This window comes from Arachis hypogaea, chromosome 5, assembly GCF_003086295.3.
Source record: "Arachis hypogaea cultivar Tifrunner chromosome 5, arahy.Tifrunner.gnm2.J5K5, whole genome shotgun sequence".
NCBI lineage: Eukaryota > Viridiplantae > Streptophyta > Magnoliopsida > Fabales > Fabaceae > Arachis > Arachis hypogaea.
The window spans coordinates 110,842,213-110,860,138 of record NC_092040.1 but is presented as its reverse complement, the minus strand read 5'-3'; the positions used below and the strand labels follow the sequence as shown (position 1 = coordinate 110,860,138).

Genomic DNA, 17,926 nt, shown 5'->3' with positions numbered 1-17,926 from the left:
TATATATATATATATTGGATTATAATATTTTTATATTTATGATAGTTAAAGTAATTATAAGCGTTGTTAAAATTTAAGTTATATTTTTTTATTTTTTTATATTTTGGTAATATGTTTTTTAGTAATACTTTTTAAAAAATATTGATAAATAATAAAACAGTATTATTTTAATTTTAATAATATTTTTTAAAATAGTATAATTATAGTAATTACGATAATATAGGGATATATATATAGTTTGGTTCTGTTTTGTTCATTGAACCATTGACAGGCATGCTGGTTCTCTTTATAGTCTTTTTACCACTTGGTTTTTCTCATCTCTCAGCTTCAAAGCCTGACACCAAAGAGTGGGAGTGAGTGCAACTTTTTTTTCCTCAAGCTTGAAAACAAGAAGAGGGAATTGTACAAGGCACCCACCCCTCTGATGTAAACAGTAACATGTAAGTAACAAAAGAAACAAACCAAACCAAAACATGTATTTGGTGTGAATTCTACCTAAGCTTAGCTTTGAATCCTTCAAAACCTGCTCGTTCCACTTACCTCATCCTATTATTCAGAGATAATAACAAGTATCTGAGTTCAATTGATCCTTCAACTCCAAACCCAAATGGAAAAGAGACAACGGAACATAGCTTTCTTTCTTTTAGCTTTCTTCTTGTGCTTCTTCATGTGGACTTCTTCAGTTACTGCTTTGCTTTCTTCTAAAGGTGTCAATTATGAAGGTAAAATATCATATCAAAGCACATAAAATAATCACAACTGTACCGTTAAATGCAAAAGCTTATTATAAATACGTAAATAAATATTCCTTGATTTTTTACATGCAGTTGTAGCTTTGATAGACTTGAAGAGCAATCTAAAGGATCCTCGTAATGTTCTTAGTAATTGGGATGATAATGCTGTTGATCCTTGCAGTTGGGCCATGGTTTCTTGTTCTGCTGATCGTTTTGTTGTTACTCTGTAAGTCAATTTTGAACAGACTACCAAACCATAGAAACTTTTATCTCTTTGGTTCTTCTAACCTTTTTGTTCTTATGCTTTGTGATTGTAATAATTCTCAGAGCAATTCCAAGCCAAAATTTATCTGGTACACTTTCACCAAGCATAGGCAACTTAACAAACCTTCAGACTGTGTGAGTAAACTTACCTTTGATACAAGAAAACATGGTATTTTGAAATTGTGATTTTTTTTTCTTTGCTATGTTTGATAAATTTGGACACGATAAAAAAAAGTAGAGGTAGAGATACAGGATAGTTGTGCCTTTTCTCTGACTTCAATTTTAAACCTTATTATTATTATTGTTGCTGTTGTTGTGTCTGAAAACTATACAATAAATGGGTAAGGTTAATTTAATTTTAATAACTTTTTTTTTTTTGAAGGCTATTGCAAGAGAATAATATAACAGGACCTATACCCTCTGAGATTGGGAGGCTACAGAAGCTTGAAACTCTTGATCTTTCTGAGAACTCTTTCATTGGTCAACTTCCAGATACTCTGTCCCATATGAATGGTCTCCATTATTTGTAAGTTCGATTCAAGAATGTTAAAATTATTCTTTTTAGTGAAAGGCTAGGATAAAAATAATAAAAGGAAAAAAAGAAAGAAAGAAAGAAGTAGACCAACAAATTTGTTATGGAACTAATTATTAGGAATTTGAATTGCTATTAGGCGGTTAAATAACAACAGTTTCTATGGAGCAATTCCTTCCTCTTTAGCTGATATGTCCCAGCTTGCCTTTCTGTAAGTCACCCCAGATTTTTTTAATTTAATTTAATTTTATTCTTTTTTATAATTTTCCTTCTTAGAATACAAGTTTAATTCCTGATCAATAATTTGTTCACTTCTGCTTTTTTTTTTTTCTTGTCTTTTTCTCCTCAGGGACATCTCTTACAATAACTTGAGTGGACCAGTGCCTAGAATAAATGCAAAATCATTCAAGTATGGAATTTTGGTCCTTATACATTATTTTATTTACTTTTATTTTCCTGATGTGAACTTTTAAAAAAAAATTCTGTTTTATAACTTATTAATAAATTTATTATTTTTTCTTTATTCTCGAGGCAGTATTGTAGGCAATCCTCAAATATGTAATAGCAATGGACTCGAGCAGCACTGTTTCAAAACAACACTGATTCCTTCTGCCATTAATAGTTCTCAAGGTAGTAATCATAGTTCTTGAATGTTGAAATATTTATGTACTTATTTATTTATTATTCTTGTAACTTCATGATTCTGTTCTAAGCTTCTGCCTCATATGTTGCATCATGATTTTACTTTGACTTAAAGTACTAACTTTTCAGTTGAAGACAGCAGCTTTTGGGTTCAAAACTTCAAATATTATCAATTTTTTTTTTCCCTAGTTGTCTCAAAAGATTATAATAATTATTATCGTCATCTTAATTTCTTCCCTACATGTGTTCCTTTATTTGTTTCTGTAATTACCTTCATTCCCTAACACTTAAAATGCTTTTACAAGATTCACAATCCTCCAATGGACCAAAGAGCCACAAAATGGCGTTGGCGGTTGCTTCAAGCCTAAGCTGCATCTGCTTACTAATTCTTGGGTTCGGATTCCTCCTTTGGTGGAGACAAAGATATAACAAGCAAATATTCTTTGATGTTAATGGTTAGTAACGCATAAACATTAGCAAGAATTTCTTGCATGCTTCTAGAACAAATTTATGAATTATTACTACAAAAGCAATTTAAATTTTTTATTTTTATTTATAGGAATAAGATGATAATTTATATTTTTTAATTTATACTTTTCTCATTCAATATAGTAGTCGCTTTTACTTTTTTTTTTTTTTACATTGAAAATTTTGTCCAGTTTCAACTATGAACTATCTAAAGTATTGAAAAAGTGACTTCAATTTTGATCAAATTGAATGAAAAATAAATTTTCTTAGAGAATATATATATATATATATATATATATATTAAATGTGTTTTAGGAATATAATACTCAGTTTTTATATTTTTATTTTGATTTTTATTGTTTCCAATTTTAGAATTTTATAATAAAAAAGTAAAGATATGAAATAAAATTAGAATACAAAATTTTATTATTTTTATTATTTACAAAATTTTGAATAAAAAAACAATAAAAATAAGTAAAACAAAAAAACATATACTAAATACTTCTCTTTTAATCACTTGTTACTTGGTAGACCTATGTTCGTGAATACTCTTGAAGATGATAATGAGAACTGTTAGACGTAAATTTAGCGAAACATATTAAATTATTTAATTATCTAATGATACTTATTCTTCATTTTCACATGAGTAATCACCGGTCATAATGTATTCTTCTCTTTTTAACTCGTTCTGTAAAAGTTTCAGAACAACACCATGAAGAGGTTTGCCTAGGGAACCTGAAGAAATTCAATTTCAGAGAACTTCAAGTTGCAACAAACAACTTCAGCAGCAAGAACTTGGTTGGAAAAGGTGGTTTTGGAAATGTGTACAAAGGGTACCTTCCAGATGGTACAGCCATAGCAGTGAAGAGGCTGAAAGATGGTAATGCCATTGGTGGTGAGATCCAATTCCAGACAGAAGTTGAGATGATCAGCTTAGCTGTCCACCGGAATCTCCTTCGCCTTTATGGATTTTGCATGACAGCAACGGAGAGGCTCTTGGTTTACCCCTACATGTCCAACGGCAGTGTCGCCTACCGTCTTAAAGGTACTCGCCATCTTTCACTGCTTGTGCCCATTATTTTGATAATTTTTTTTTTATTTGATAAAAGATTTTTTTTTTATTTTTTAGTGTGTTTGTTAAATTTCTAGTAGTAAAAATAAAAGTACTAAAAAAATAAAAAATATCTTTTTTGAGAAGCTGTAATTTATATATTTTTTTAAAGATTTTTTTCTTAAAAAAAAGATGTTTTTCATATAATAAATAAACAAAAAGTACTTTTATATTGTTATACCTAAACATAATTGATAGATAAAAAGATCTTTTTACATGAGATACCCAAATATAAAATTACTTTTACTTTTCTACAAGATCTTTCAAAAAAAATAACTCGAAAAAAGATATTTTCTTAGAAGTTCATCTAACAAGCCCTATGTGTACCACTTTTTGAACTTCTGTTAAAATAACATGAAAATACATATTTGGAATTGGTTTAATTACTCTGTTGATCTCTATAATTTCACAAAATTTTTAATTAGGTCTATGACTATAATTGACTTCATTGTATAAGAACCCAACTAAAAAAAAAATTAGTGCTGGGACTCAAATAAAAAAAAATATAGAGATTCAATTGAAAAAAAAATTAGTATAGAAACTCAATTAAAAAAAAAAGTATAAAGACTTAATTGAAAATTTTGCAAAACTGTAAGAACTAATTAAACTTTAGAATATCAAAAATACTATGTACAGCTATTAAATTAATTATTATATATTTAAATATGAATACATATATTATTTAATTATTTTTAATATTTATTTTATATTTTAATATATATTTTATATTAATAATTAATTTAATAATTAAATTTTTGTATACACATAATAATTGTTGTAATATATATAACCTTTTAGAATGTTAATATATATATAATTTTAAATAAATAATAAAATTTATTATTTTTGTCTAACATTTAATCAACAAAAATATTTTTATATAAAATTTTAAATTTTAAATTTTAATAATATAAAAATAAAATATCGACTCAAACTATTAGCTAATATTGATAAAAAGTATTAGTCCCCTACTAACCTTTTAGAATGGATATAATCTATCGCCAGTGTCGTTATAAGATTTCTTTTACAAACAGGACTAGCCTTCTATTAGCAGATAGACTTCTCATATGGTTACCGGTAAGGGACTAGCCTTCTATTATTTTTAATATATATATATATATATATATTTAAAACTCTAAATCTAAAAATGATTACAATACTTTTATTATAACAAATAATTAAAATACTCTTATTATATATATATATATATTAAAAATTTTAAATCTTAAGACGGTATAAAAATAAAGTACTAAAATTTAAAATTTTTAAAATTAATATATATAATAAAAATATTTTAATAATTTTTTATAATAAAGATATTATAGTTATTTTTTATAAAAAATAGTATTAATATTAATTTAGATCAATTCAAAATTTAATTTACTATTTTTTTAGTTAAATTAATTTGTATGACCTAATTTTAATAAAAAAACATAATTTAATTAATTATATATATTAAATTTTAATTATTAAAAAAATTAAAAAAAGTATATATTAAACGTTTTTATTTGAGTGAGTCCTACGGTTAATTAGAATGTTAAATACGGTGACTAACACAAATATAAATTATACGTTTATGACGGTGATACAGTGAAGCCAGGCCTGGATTGGGGTACAAGGAAGAGAATAGCAATAGGAGCTGCAAGAGGATTGCTATATCTGCATGAGCAGTGTGATCCAAAGATTATTCATAGGGATGTGAAAGCTGCAAACATCTTGCTGGATGATTACTGTGAGGCAGTTGTAGGAGATTTTGGACTGGCAAAGTTGTTGGATCACCGCGACTCGCACGTGACAACGGCCGTTAGAGGGACTGTAGGGCACATAGCCCCTGAATATCTCTCAACTGGTCAGTCCTCTGAGAAAACTGATGTCTTTGGCTTTGGAATCCTTCTTCTTGAGCTCATTTCTGGCCAAAGAGCCCTTGAATTTGGGAAAGCAGCAAATCAGAAAGGAGCTATGCTTGATTGGGTCAGCCAAATACATTTGCTTCCTTTATCTTTTCTTGCTTTATTTATATAATTATATACCATTTATTTTTGTTTTGAAATTTGACAATTATAATAATCCAAATCGTAGAACACAAATTGTACTAAAAGGAATAATAATGGGGACTAAAATAAAAATTTAACGTTACTATATGGAAGAAAATTACATTTAGACCACTATTTATGTATATCAATATTGCATTGTTTAGCTAAATGAAGTATGTATAATAAGTATGACTATGATTGATATACAGGTGAAGAAGATCCATCTAGAGAAGAAAATAGACTTGCTAGTTGACAAGGAACTGAAGAATAACTATGACAGGATTGAGCTTGATGAGATTGTTCAAGTAGCTTTGTTATGCACTCAATACCTTCCAAGCCATAGGCCAAAGATGTCTGAGGTAGTTAGGATGCTTGAAGGAGATGGTCTTGCTGAGAAATGGGAGGCATCACAGACAGCAGAGTCGACTCGAAGCAGAGGGAATGAACTCTCTTCTTCCGAGCGATACTCCGATCTCACTGATGACTCTTCATTGCTTGCCCAAGCAATGGAACTTTCCGGACCAAGATGACATAAAATACATGTATCCAGGAGGTTTAAGGTTGGTAGAGATTAGAGAAGGAAGAAAAATAAGGGTATGGATCTTCACATCAAATTTTCAAGTGAGCTTGTTACCTATGATTTCTCACTCATTTTTAGTCCACTTATCTGCCCCTATAAAAGTTTGGTATATTTTTATATCATTCCTTTTTCTAAATACATTGATCTAAAATTTTATTTGATTTTCATAGTTGCAGATGAAGAAAAGGAAAAAAAATTATTTATTTGGATTTCACTTTTAAATTAATGTATTGAGAGATCATACGTAGTAATATCGCATGGGAACGCATGAGAGGATTCTATATTCCTGGAAATAACCATCTTGTTCTTTTTTTTTTCCTTAACTGTACATAATCCGAATTGAGGCACTGACTTATAGTTTATAGATGAGTGTTGTTATTTGTGTGTATTTCACTATATTTTAGAGTGCTTCAACTTCTTAGAATAATGTTCACAGACTGTACTCAAACTGTTAATAGTTTACATTGTTAATGTGACTTCTGTATGAAATATTCCATTTGACTTTTGTATAAACAATTGCATGTTTGGTGCGAAAGTGTTGGTCTTGTTTCTTTTATCAGTATTGTTGATACGGATTTGTTTTATTCTTAGTTTTATATTTTCTACCGTGATTCCCGTCATTGAAATTTGAATTTATGGTACATAACAATGCTCTTCGCTAAGGCTATATAGCGTTGCTGTTAACACGTACAACCTAAATATGAACTTAGGTCTGAATTCTAAAACTGAAGAAACATATGTGATAATTGCTCGGATAATGGGCAATGAATGAAAGGGTACCTCAAGGAAAGGACCATATTCCGTATAATTGGAATCAAAGGTATGAGTAGTCAATTACACAAACAGAAGTTCCAGCTATGCATTATTTTATTTTCTCAATTTCAATTTAACAATCAATCTACTTCCCTCATTAATTTATATTTAGTATTTTTCTTTTCCTTTTCTATGCATGTGAATGTGTTCCTCTTGCCATGTCTAAACAATATTTAAGTGGTTGAACACTGCCCACCCATAAAAAAATTAAAAATAGGGTGCGTCTTTTGTTTGTTATTAAGTGAGGGCGATTGGAACTTTTTGAATGTAGTTGGTCGTTTTGAACGGTAGAATTTGCATTTTCCTAATAAAAATCCATGAACATGTTTGTTATAAGTGTTAACTGAAACAAAAAATAGGAGAAATAGACCTGCATGTCAAGGTCTAAACCCCTTTGTGAGAGCTCTTTCGTCCCTACCTTAACAGTGATGGGAGTATCTATAAAAGACTTGACTATTTAGTCGGTAAGAATTTTAGTAGACGATGTTAAAAGTATTTATAGAGTAGATTATTACTTTCAGGGATAGCAATTAGCAAAAATACCCGTAAATAAGTATTTAAGGATATTGTCCGCAACGGGAGTTTAACGGAAACCCACAAAATTCTCACAAAAAGGGAATCTATCCTGTGAATAAAAGGAGACAGAGATAAAGTAAGAATGTCAATGGTACAGGACGGGGGCGAGGGATGTCTCCCTACTCCCCATTCCCGCCCCTAGATTTACTCTCCGTTCCCGCTCCCGTTTTTCGCTGTGGGGGAATATTGCTTCCCATCTCTAATCTCTATTTTCCACAGTGCCTCATTTTCTGCGGGGACCCCATTTTCCATTATCTGATAATTCTAACTAATTATTAATTTCCATATGAATAGAGATGTAAGTATCCATTCTATACAAAAATAACAAGATTTTATACAAAAAATCTAAACTACAAGATGGTGACTTCTTTCGAAATGACGCAGTGGGGAAACGCAACGGCGAGGTAGAGGATAGAGAAGTGGACAAAGTAGGAGACGCGGCAACAGAGAGGAGAATAGACACGACGACAAAGTTACGGAAAGGAACGTCGCAAATAGAGAGCACGACGCAGTGAGGAACATGGCAAGGTGAGGTGTGACGATGCGGTGAGAAGGGAGAGCGGCGAGAGGGTGGCTGCAGAGAGGTTGGATGGAATATGGACAGCGTTAGGAATTTCTGAATTGAAAAAAAGTTATGCAAACGATGATTAGGAGTTTGGGGTGTGTGTGTGAAATGATTAAAAAACATATATGAGAAATAAACTATTAAGGACAATTCAGTAAATTTATGAACTTTGGAGATTAGTGGGGATGGGGCGGGGATCCCCGCTCGGATCTCCGCGCCTGTCTCAGGAGAATTTTGTCCCCCGTCTCCATCTCCACGGGAAAAATTCCCCATAGTCGGATCCCCATTCGAGACGGTCCCCGCAGGAATCCCCGTGTCTCGAGGAGTTTTGCCATCCCTAAGATAGAGACGGGTTAGAATTTAATATCTCGTATAGATTTACCAAATACTCGTAAAAGGTGAAGTTACTAAAATGCTGCTACTTATAATATTGTTGAATTTATAGTTTTGTATACTTATGATTGTGGCTTAGTTTTTTTCTTATGGATAATTTTAATATGAAATAAAAGAATATTCAATTATTTTAGTGTTGTACAAAATGTCACTAAAGTTTTGTAAAAAAAAAAATATTGTGAAAACACAAAACATCACCTAATATTTTTTTTTAATTATAAAAAAGCATTTTGTTAAAAAATATTTTTAATTATGAAAAGACATAGTAATACAAATAATTATCTCTTAGTGTAATTTCACCTTTAATGTGGATAACTATTCTCTTTATCTAGAGAAGTTGTTGAGATCTTCTTTTTAAATAAATGAGAAATATCTTAAGAATTAATTGCTCATTAAAATAAACAAAGCCAATCTTTGTGTTGCCATATACGACCTCCCTACTATATTTTTAGGTCAGGATATAACCAAATACCATCTCCTATGAATACTCATTGCCATCCTCAGTTACCCCCTGCGGTGTGTGGAGTTATGCCCTTGTTTTGGTGATAACTAAACTAGCGAAGAGAGCTCTAGGCTTGGTTCCAAGTCGTACGATGGCAGCCCAATCCACTAAATAGATACTAGTTGGATGAATTGGGTTGGGCTGCCTTATATCCAGGTATGAACAATGTTCATTTTCTTCTTCCCACCCACTCCCGCTCTTTTAAATTGAACACTGCCTGATTGAATTTCAAGGGATTTTCTTTCCAACCATGTTTTCTTTCTTTATGAACCATTTGTAGTCCTGCTAGTCCTCTAATTTTAATCTTTTTTTTTAAAATCTATTTCAACTTTCAAATTGCATATTAACAAGGGTGTGTGGGGTCCAATAATAACAAGTATAAATAACAGATTTTTTTTAATATATATGATAGTATCAATAAAAGAGTTACTAAATAATTAAAAGAAATAGTTAAATAATCATCAGTGTATAGCAGCTGCTGTTGAGCTGGGGCTTTGTCCTCTATAGTGTGAAATGACTCTCATGAGAGAACAAAAAGACAAACTAAAGCAGGCAACAAAACAAGTGTGAGGAGTTAGCTCACATGTCCGTTTAAGTGTTAGGAATTCGAATATCGTTTTGTGCATATAACATTCTATTGAACAATGACAAACTCTTAAATTGAGCTCTGATCCGCCACAAATTAGTTTTTAATTTGCTGGATTAGGAATAACATGAAAAACCAAAAAAGAAGGCATTACAACAGATGATTAAGAATCCTGTTCCATTTAAAGCATACTATATAATCTGCTCTAATCAACCATTTTAGAAATAATAGCATGTAACTGAACTTATATAATTGAAAGACTATCCATTGCTGACTATAAGGTTTAAGAGTTAAGACTGAGCATAACAGCTGCATTTTCAGCATTCTAAATGAGTCAAAACATACAATTTGGAATATTATATTCCTTATGGCAACAAGAGACAAGACATAGATTCAAGGCACAGATAGAATCACCGTAACAATGGCAAGAACAGCAACCATGGATGATGGGAAATTGGTGAAAATTGACAAATTCTCCTATCCTGCATATATATGTATTCGTTTTTCCATCCATAGATACAAATTTCTACTTTTGCTTGATAATTTACAAGTAGTCTTATTTCAGAATGTTGTTATACACACTACAACCAAAGAAGGTGACATTGACATATATAATAATGCATTTCATAACCTAGTCCACAAGATTGATTACTCACGGACAAAAACAATTTCTGCTTTGGCGGAAGCACGTCGGAACTTCACCAATTCGGTTAACATTTTTAATTGACTTTCCACAACATATACACAAGGAATGATACTCATTGTCTCAAGCACAGGAGATGAGGCAAGCAAGAATTTGATAAGCTCCATCTCATGTGGCACACCACACATATCTGTCAACTGCACGACTCTAAGATGGCTTAGTCTACATTTTGAAGAGCACTCTTTCTCCCAAAAATCCAAGTCTGGTGCATCTGTGGCACTTGGTATGTTTGATGAACCCTGCAAAAGGAAATTGGTATAAAATCTGCCCTACAAAAATTTAAATTTTTTTAGACTAAGTTGCATTTGAATAAGGTATTTCTCATTTTAGAGAATTATAATAAGAGTAAAGAACTATTTTAGTCCTTGAAGTTTGGATTAAGTCCTAATTTCATTCTTAGCATTTGAAACATTCTATTTTTATCCAAACATTTCATTTCATCCTATTTTAGTCCTTTGATCAAAATTAAAAAGTTTTCTTCAAAAAATATCATTTTTCGTCTATTATAATCTTCTTCTTATCTTATTATTCTGTCATTATCACCCTCAAATTACTACAACTACCACCATGATCATTATATTTACAATGGAGGAAAGGATATTTTTTTTAAAGAAAAATTTAAGCTTTGACCAAAAGACTAAAAATAGAACAAAATAAAATATTTGAGATAAAAATAGGACGTTTCAATCATTAGGAACGAAATTAAAACTTAACCCAAATGTTAGGGACTAAAACAGTTCTTTACCCTTATAATAATTAAAATGCTTCAATTAGATTCTCGTCAAGTACAAAATTCTTTATTTGGATGAAGTAAATATATTATTCACATTCATAAAATTTTTTGCATGGATGAGGTCATTACATTACCTCCTTTCGCAGAACATGTTAGATTCTCTCTAAAATTACTTTCCCGGTTTCCCCTATCCAATAACTTCATCCAAACATTCTCTAAAGTAGCAAATTGGTCAAATGTATTTTCAGAGGCTAAATGGAAGTTGCACTAAGTTGATGTTATAAATCTTTTAGTACTTAAAGTGATGTCTTATGTATTTTCGCAGGGACTAAATTGATATCACAAAACATTCAAAGACTAAACTGATGTTACATGAATCTAAGGAACTAAATTGCCAATTTAGTCAATACGTAATTGAGACATGATCTACAAAACTTGATGACAGAAACCACTCATCATTACTGAAAATTGTGGGGAAAATAATCTGCGTGCGCAATGAATAAGGACTTACTGAAATTTGAAGTTCCTTTAGATTGGGAGAGCTGGTAATCAAGCGAAGAACAACGAGTATCTCTTTCATATCTTCAAAACTTACTTGATTTAACTCGATGATCTCCAAATTCTTGTATATTATTGGAAGACATCCTGGATCATTACCTATGCTCAAATACTTGAAACAAGCAGAAAGGAATCAGAAAAAGGATTTTTTTGCATACATGCTAAGAAAACAGGTTGAGAGCAAAAGAAAGGGTTACCTTTGTGAAGTAGATATGACCAACAAGCCTTTCAAGGTTAGGCACGCCACCAAGAAACTTAAGAAAATTGCAACTTGCGCTCTGCTCAAAGTGCTCAGCAATGTCATCAGTCATATACATAGCAACGGAGATTTCAACGAGAAGTGGAGTATCATCAAGACATATGTCCCTGAATTCACCTTCAAGATACAAGTACTTGAGGTTGGGAGCGCGGATACTAAGAGCTAAGCTATCAAAGTACGACAATGATAAGCTCTCTAAGAGAGGGCAGTTGGAAATGAGGCCTTCGATTGCATCCGGCGATATCAGAACTTGATGAAGGTTTAGGCTCCTCAAACACAAGAATCCCTTAAAACTAAGAGGCGGATCCAACTCGCATCGAAAAAGCTCGAGGCGAGACAATTTCTTACAATTGAAAAGGCAGGATGGTATCCTGAAGAATTCGCCTTCTCCTAATTCAAGAACCAACTCCTTAATATCATTCCTTGAAAGGAAAAGAATCCACTGGTCTATTTCGGGGCAGCTCTGCAAGTACGAAATCGTGATTTGGAACTTATGAATTGGTCCTTGGTGAAGAAACAACAATCTGGTGATGAACTTGACAACACTTTTCTCAACAACATCTCGGTCACTGCAACTATCGACGCATTTTTCGTCGAAGACAAGTTGAGTAATGGAAGCCCATTTGTACCTCCATTTGCTCGATAAGATGCTAGTTTTCACAGCATCCCTTATTGGAAGCCGCACCAGGATGCTCTCCACGATGCTCTGAGGAAGATCACTGATCAAATCAGAACCCAAAGCATCGCCCATTTTTTATGCTTCAGCCAAATACACAACAAAAGGGGAAAACAAATCAAAACAGAATTCCAAAATAAACTCAACTAGTTAATACTTTCAACGAGAGATCAGATAGAACCAAAACTAGCCCCACTAGTTTGCACAATCTGCACTTTTTGAAGGCTTACTGAGCTAATTTGATTGCAATTTGAAATGAAAATCCAGATAGGAAGCGAATTGTAGTTCAATTAAACCCAATTCAGAAAAACCAATAAGCAGATCTCCAAATTAAAAAAGGAAAGAAGAGAATTGGATTCCATTTCAATTGGGGTTGTGGGGGAAATGTAATGGGGGCGAAGAACTGCACCAAAGAATGAAACTTTAAGGCAACGTATTGCGATGGCCATTAGTTTAGTGTGTCAGCAATGAAGCGCTTTCTCTTTTCTCATCCGCCGTCGGTGTGTGATGGGAAAGGTTCAGAGGGACAGTCGGACAGATTCGAACTCGCAGCGTAAAAAGTCAAGAAAAACGTATGCATTTCTTTTTCAAGGTTCTCAAAATCGAATTGATCATCAACCATTTTAATTATTGGTTTATTACTTCAATCAGTTTTAATTGTAGTTTAATAAAAAATTGTTTTGTAATAAAATAATAAATAAAATAACTAACAGCAAAGTTCTAAATTAACTAATAACAATTATTTAAAATTTATTACGATAAAGAATAAAACTATTCCGAACGTTATTTAAAACGTTGATTTGGACCTAGACGTGAGATTTAGACTTTTTGTGGGACAACGTCCGACTTGTTTTTGTACCGAGGTGCCGTCGTCTGAGTTATCGGTGAGAAAGTAGGAGGTGGTATCTGCAAGAGACTCTAATACTTAAAGTTAGCAAGGTTTTTAGGCAAGTCTTTAGTAGATTAGAACGTGAGTATATCTGAGGGGTGTCAGTGTATTTATAGTAGAGTTGTTAACAATCTTTATTGGAGTAGTTCCAACTTTATTTGTGGATAACTATTCTCTTTATCTAGGAAGTTTGTTAGAATCTATCTTTTAGGAAAGATAGAGATAGTTGAAGAGATTTGCGGAAGCAGTTACTTGTTTGGGCAAGTAAAACTGGGCTCCTTTGCAGTATCCGACTAATGCATTCGCATCTTTGGTGTTTTTCCTTCTATTATTTGAATTGATTTATTATGAACTCCTGTTGAATAAGAAACGATTTTAGGTTAGAATGAACATTACTTTGATTAGTTGAATTTCATTGATTATAGAAATTTTGGAAAGAAAACAGGAAAAAACAGAGAAGAGAAGAGGATAGAAAATAACAAGCAGAATATTCTCTGTGACAAGCAGAATGCTTTCTGAGATGAACAGAAGGCTCTCTGGAAACATAGAGAGGGACCTGCAATGTCAAAAGGACCACGTACCACGTTGGGACCAATCTTACAATCATGCGAACGCTTGCAAGCATGCGTATGCATGACTATACCTCTTCACATGGAATGTGGGAGACTTCACGTAGGACGCAGCCATTGTGTGTACGCATGCATGTATGCGTACGTGTGAAGAGAGGTTTTCAGGCCATTGTGCATACGCACGCTTGACCATTGATTCACATGGGATGTAAATTGAGTCACGTACAACATGAAGGAGAAACAAGTGAAGGAAATTAAAGCACATACAACGTGGGCTTCTTCACGTGGTTCATGAGCATGACAGAGAGCATTCCAACTTCAGAAGAGACCTCACATGGCACATAAACTACTTCACATGGGACGTGGAGTTTAGCCCACCTTCCAGGGCCTCAAACAAAGCCTCTTCATTCTCCAATTCTTTAGCCTTTGGATGATTGATTAAGATCCCACCAAGGATGGCACTAATTAAAGATTGCAAATAATTTAGGAGAAGATCTTTACGAAGGAGAAAACAATTATGAAAGAGATTTGGTTTTTACTTTAGTTTTGAGTCAGTTTTAAATTTGAATTTGAATTTTACATTCTAGGGTTAGTATGTAAGGGAAGAGGGCACTGATGCGTGAGCATCTTTTCTACCTTTTTCTAGAGAATTTGCATTTAATTTGTAGAGTTTAATCAAGAATTAATTATCTTTTAGCCACTATAGATGCTACTTTGAGTCATGTGTAATTATGTTTATTTTAGGTAGCATTCGGATGGATTTGATGAAGTTTCCGCAGAAAAGGAGAAGAAGGCGAATGATGCTGTCAACCCTGACCTCTCTGCACTCAAACCTGAATAACTCAAGTTACAGAGGTTCAATTGCCGTGATTTTAGAAGCGTTGAAAAGATAACTTCCAAAACTTTCCAACGATATATAATAGTTCATGCTTCTTCTCCATAAATTCTGCCAAGGCTATGCCTAACTTGAGATTTCTCAAGTTAGGCGTGGACTATTAAGGAATCAAGTGGTCTCCAACTCTCCAAGAAGCAAGCACGCAATCTCCTATTAATTCTGATTTAAACTTTATTTTATTTAAAAATAGGAAAATATATTATTTAGTTTTAGGAAATATATATTTTACATTAATTAGGATTAGATATAAAAGGGAAAATATACAATCCCTTCTTCCTGGACCTCATTCCGCATTTTGACAGTTTTTACGAATCCTAGTTTTCTCTCTGAATCATGAGCAACTAAACCTCCACTGTTAAGGTTAGAAGTTCTGTCTATTGTATGAATTGATACTATTATTTTTCTATTTTAATTCATGTACTGATTTATATTTCAAGAATTATTTTCGTTCTTTATCTTATGAATTTGGGTGGAACGGAAGTATGACCTTTGTTCTAATTGAGTTCTTGTATAACTTAGAAAAACTCTTTACTTGATCAACAGCTTGAAAATATATTCTCCTAAATTTCTAATTATCTGGATTTAATGGGATATGTGACATATAATCCTCTTATATTTGGGTAATTAGGATTTTTGTGGCATATAAACTAGAATTGAACTTCACCCTCTAATTGAAATTAAGTGACCAAGGAATTGGCAGTTGATGAATTATAGAAGAGACTAAAAAAGTCTAAGGAATTAGGGTTTAGTCGCATATAGTTTGTCATGAATTAAATCTTGCATGATTAAAATAGTTAGTAAGAAAAATCAATCCGGAAAATAGATAACTCTGAAGCCTTAACTATTCCTCTATATATTATTCACAACTTGTTTACTGCTTGCATTATTAATTTTCTGAATTTACTGTTTAATGCAATTGAGACCCAAATGCTCTTTTCTGTTTGTCTAACTAAGTAATTTAATCAACCATTGTTGCTTAGTCCATCAATCCTCATAGGATCGACCCTCATTCACTTGAGGTACTATTTGGTACGACCCGGTGCACTTGCCGGTTAGTTTGTGGGTTATAAATTCTGCACCAGGCACATACCTCTTCTCTTCTTCGGCAGTTTGGACTTTTGATAATTAAGGATTTCTTTGAAGAACATGAGCAACTAATTCTCCTTGGTTAAGGTTAGGAGCTCTATTAATTCCATGGTTTAATATAATAGCTTTTCTACCTCTAATTCATGCATTGATTCCTTCTTAAGAAAAGGTTTTCGTTTTTCATCTTAAAGGGTTTGAATTTGTTGGAAAATAATTCTTCTCTGACTTGAATTCTCTTAACCTTTTAGAAGAGTTAATTAATAGAATTAAGCTTGAAAACCAATTCTCACAACTCTTAAGTTTTGAAACTAGACTTGATAAGTGATATCGAATCAGCTAGGGGGAGAAAATCTCTAAGAGTCTTGTTGAGTTGGTTGTGTAGGAGTGGTTGTTGTTGGTGAGAATTGTTTAAGAGGGTGGTTGTTTTGGGTTTGATGATGAGGATTGAAGGTGTTATACTGAGGGTTGATGTGGCTTTATTGATGGTTATTGTTGAAGTTATTGGGCCTCGGACTTTGATTTTTCCACCCTAATTTGGGTGATTTCTCCACCCAAAATTGTAGGTCTTGGAGAAGGGATCATTTTGAGGTGGCCTTGAAGGATTTCCCATGTAATTCATTTGCTCTAGAGAGGATTGATCATACTCCATACCTTTACTTTGAGTTAGTCCATTACTCACACCATAGAAATTCTCTTGAGAGCTCACTACTGAGACTTGCATTTCTCCTAGGTGTTGAGTAATTGCAATAATTTGTTAGGACTTGACGTTATTCTGAGCCAAAATGGTATTCAAAGCATCTAATTTCATGACTCCTTTTCTCATTGATCTTTTAGCAGAATAGAGGTATTGATTGTTGGCTACCATTTAAATCAACTCCAGTGCTTCATCAGTGGTCTTCTTCATATATAGAGATTCTCCAACCGAATTGTCCAATGAAACCTGGGAGGTAGGGGTGATCCATCATAGAATATTTGGAGCTGTACCCAGTCTGCAAACATGTCCAGAGGGTACTTTATAAGCATCTCTTTGTATCTTCTCCAAGCTTCATAGAAGAACTCTCTTTCGTGCTGTCTGAAGGTCTGAACGTCTGTTCCAAGCTTAGTCAACCTCTGAGGTAGAAATAATTTGTTTAGAACTTCCCATGTGGCTATGCTCTCCTTGTACTGATTATCCAACCGCTGCTTAGCCCGATCCCTTATAGCAAAAGGGAAGAGCAATAATCAATAAACCTCAGCTGGATGTTATTTGTCTTGACAGTGTTACAAATTTGCAAGAAGTTAGAGATAAACAAATTCGGATCTTCTTGTGAGCTCCCATTGAATTGGCAATTTTCTTGCACTAGTGTGACAAGCTGGGACTTCAATTCAAAATTGTTGGCATTGATAGTAGGTGTCACAATGCTACTTCCATAACTCCCTGGATTAGGAGTAGTGACAGATCCAAGGATTCTCCTAGGTTGAGGAGTATTAGCATTGTGATTTGCATTCTCTGCCATGTTGAATTCAAACTCTTCTTCAACTGCCTCTTCAATTTCTTCTTCAACTCTTTGATTTCTAGCTTGTTTTCTTTGTTGCCAAATAGTTCTTTCAATCTCAGGATCATATTGAAGAGGTTATTTATCCCTATTGTTTTGCATATACAAAAACAACAAAGAAATCAAATTGGAACTCCCTTCACAGTGATGAAGGGAATTCCCAGGGAAAAAAACTAAAAACAGTAAAGAAATAAAAGCCAAAAAGGTCTAATCTAGATAATCAG

General features: G+C 32.8%; 2 protein-coding genes across 6 annotated transcripts; one reads left to right on the top strand and one right to left on the bottom strand.

Annotated features, from left to right (window-relative positions):
* The first annotated feature begins 229 nt into the window (after positions 1-229).
* LOC112802726 (protein NSP-INTERACTING KINASE 2) lies at positions 230-6,899 on the top strand. 2 transcript variants are annotated; one of them, XM_025846072.3, is made up of 11 exons: positions 230-722; positions 828-960; positions 1,062-1,133; positions 1,381-1,524; positions 1,670-1,741; positions 1,880-1,939; positions 2,066-2,160; positions 2,478-2,627; positions 3,344-3,685; positions 5,343-5,722; positions 5,994-6,899. In XM_025846072.3, exons 1-11 carry the CDS (start codon positions 608-610, stop codon positions 6,312-6,314), a joined length of 1,884 nt encoding a protein of 627 aa, XP_025701857.1. In that variant the 5' UTR covers positions 230-607; the 3' UTR covers positions 6,315-6,899. The 2 variants fall into 2 exon arrangements, with proteins under 2 accessions (XP_025701857.1, XP_025701856.1); XM_025846071.3 differs by having other exon boundaries at positions 245-722; positions 3,338-3,685.
* A 3,354-nt stretch (positions 6,900-10,253) lies between these two features.
* On the bottom strand, positions 10,254-13,344 carry LOC112802725 (F-box/FBD/LRR-repeat protein At1g13570). Of its 4 annotated transcripts, none has more exons than XM_025846069.2 (4): positions 13,138-13,335; positions 11,991-12,811; positions 11,747-11,905; positions 10,254-10,741 (listed from the first exon to the last, which is right to left on the bottom strand). In XM_025846069.2, the coding sequence occupies exons 2-4, from the start codon at positions 12,801-12,803 to the stop codon at positions 10,448-10,450; spliced, it is 1,266 nt and encodes a 421-aa protein (XP_025701854.1). In that variant the 5' UTR covers positions 12,804-12,811; positions 13,138-13,335; the 3' UTR covers positions 10,254-10,447. The 4 variants fall into 4 exon arrangements, with proteins under 4 accessions (XP_025701854.1, XP_072093947.1, XP_025701855.1 ...); XM_072237846.1 differs by having other exon boundaries at positions 10,254-10,771; positions 13,138-13,275; XM_025846070.3 differs by having other exon boundaries at positions 11,991-13,344.
* Between the last annotated feature and the right edge of the window lie 4,582 nt (positions 13,345-17,926).

Excerpts from the sequence above, each read along its gene's own strand:
- LOC112802726 (XM_025846071.3), top strand. The coding sequence starts at position 608 with ATGGAAAAGAGACAACGGAACATAGCTTTCTTTCTTTTAGCTTTCTTC. Across the intron at positions 2,161-2,477 it reads TGCCATTAATAGTTCTCAAG|ATTCACAATCCTCCAATGGA; the intron begins GTAGTAATCATA and ends TGCTTTTACAAG. Across the intron at positions 2,628-3,337 it reads AATATTCTTTGATGTTAATG|TTTCAGAACAACACCATGAA; the intron begins GTTAGTAACGCA and ends GTTCTGTAAAAG.
- LOC112802725 (XM_072237845.1), bottom strand. The coding sequence starts at position 12,803 with ATGGGCGATGCTTTGGGTTCTGATTTGATCAGTGATCTTCCTCAGAGC. Across the intron at positions 11,906-11,990 it reads GTCATATCTACTTCACAAAG|TATTTGAGCATAGGTAATGA; the intron begins GTAACCCTTTCT and ends GCTTGTTTCAAG. Across the intron at positions 10,772-11,746 it reads TAAAGGAACTTCAAATTTCA|GGCAGATTTTATACCAATTT; the intron begins GTAAGTCCTTAT and ends AAATTTTTGTAG.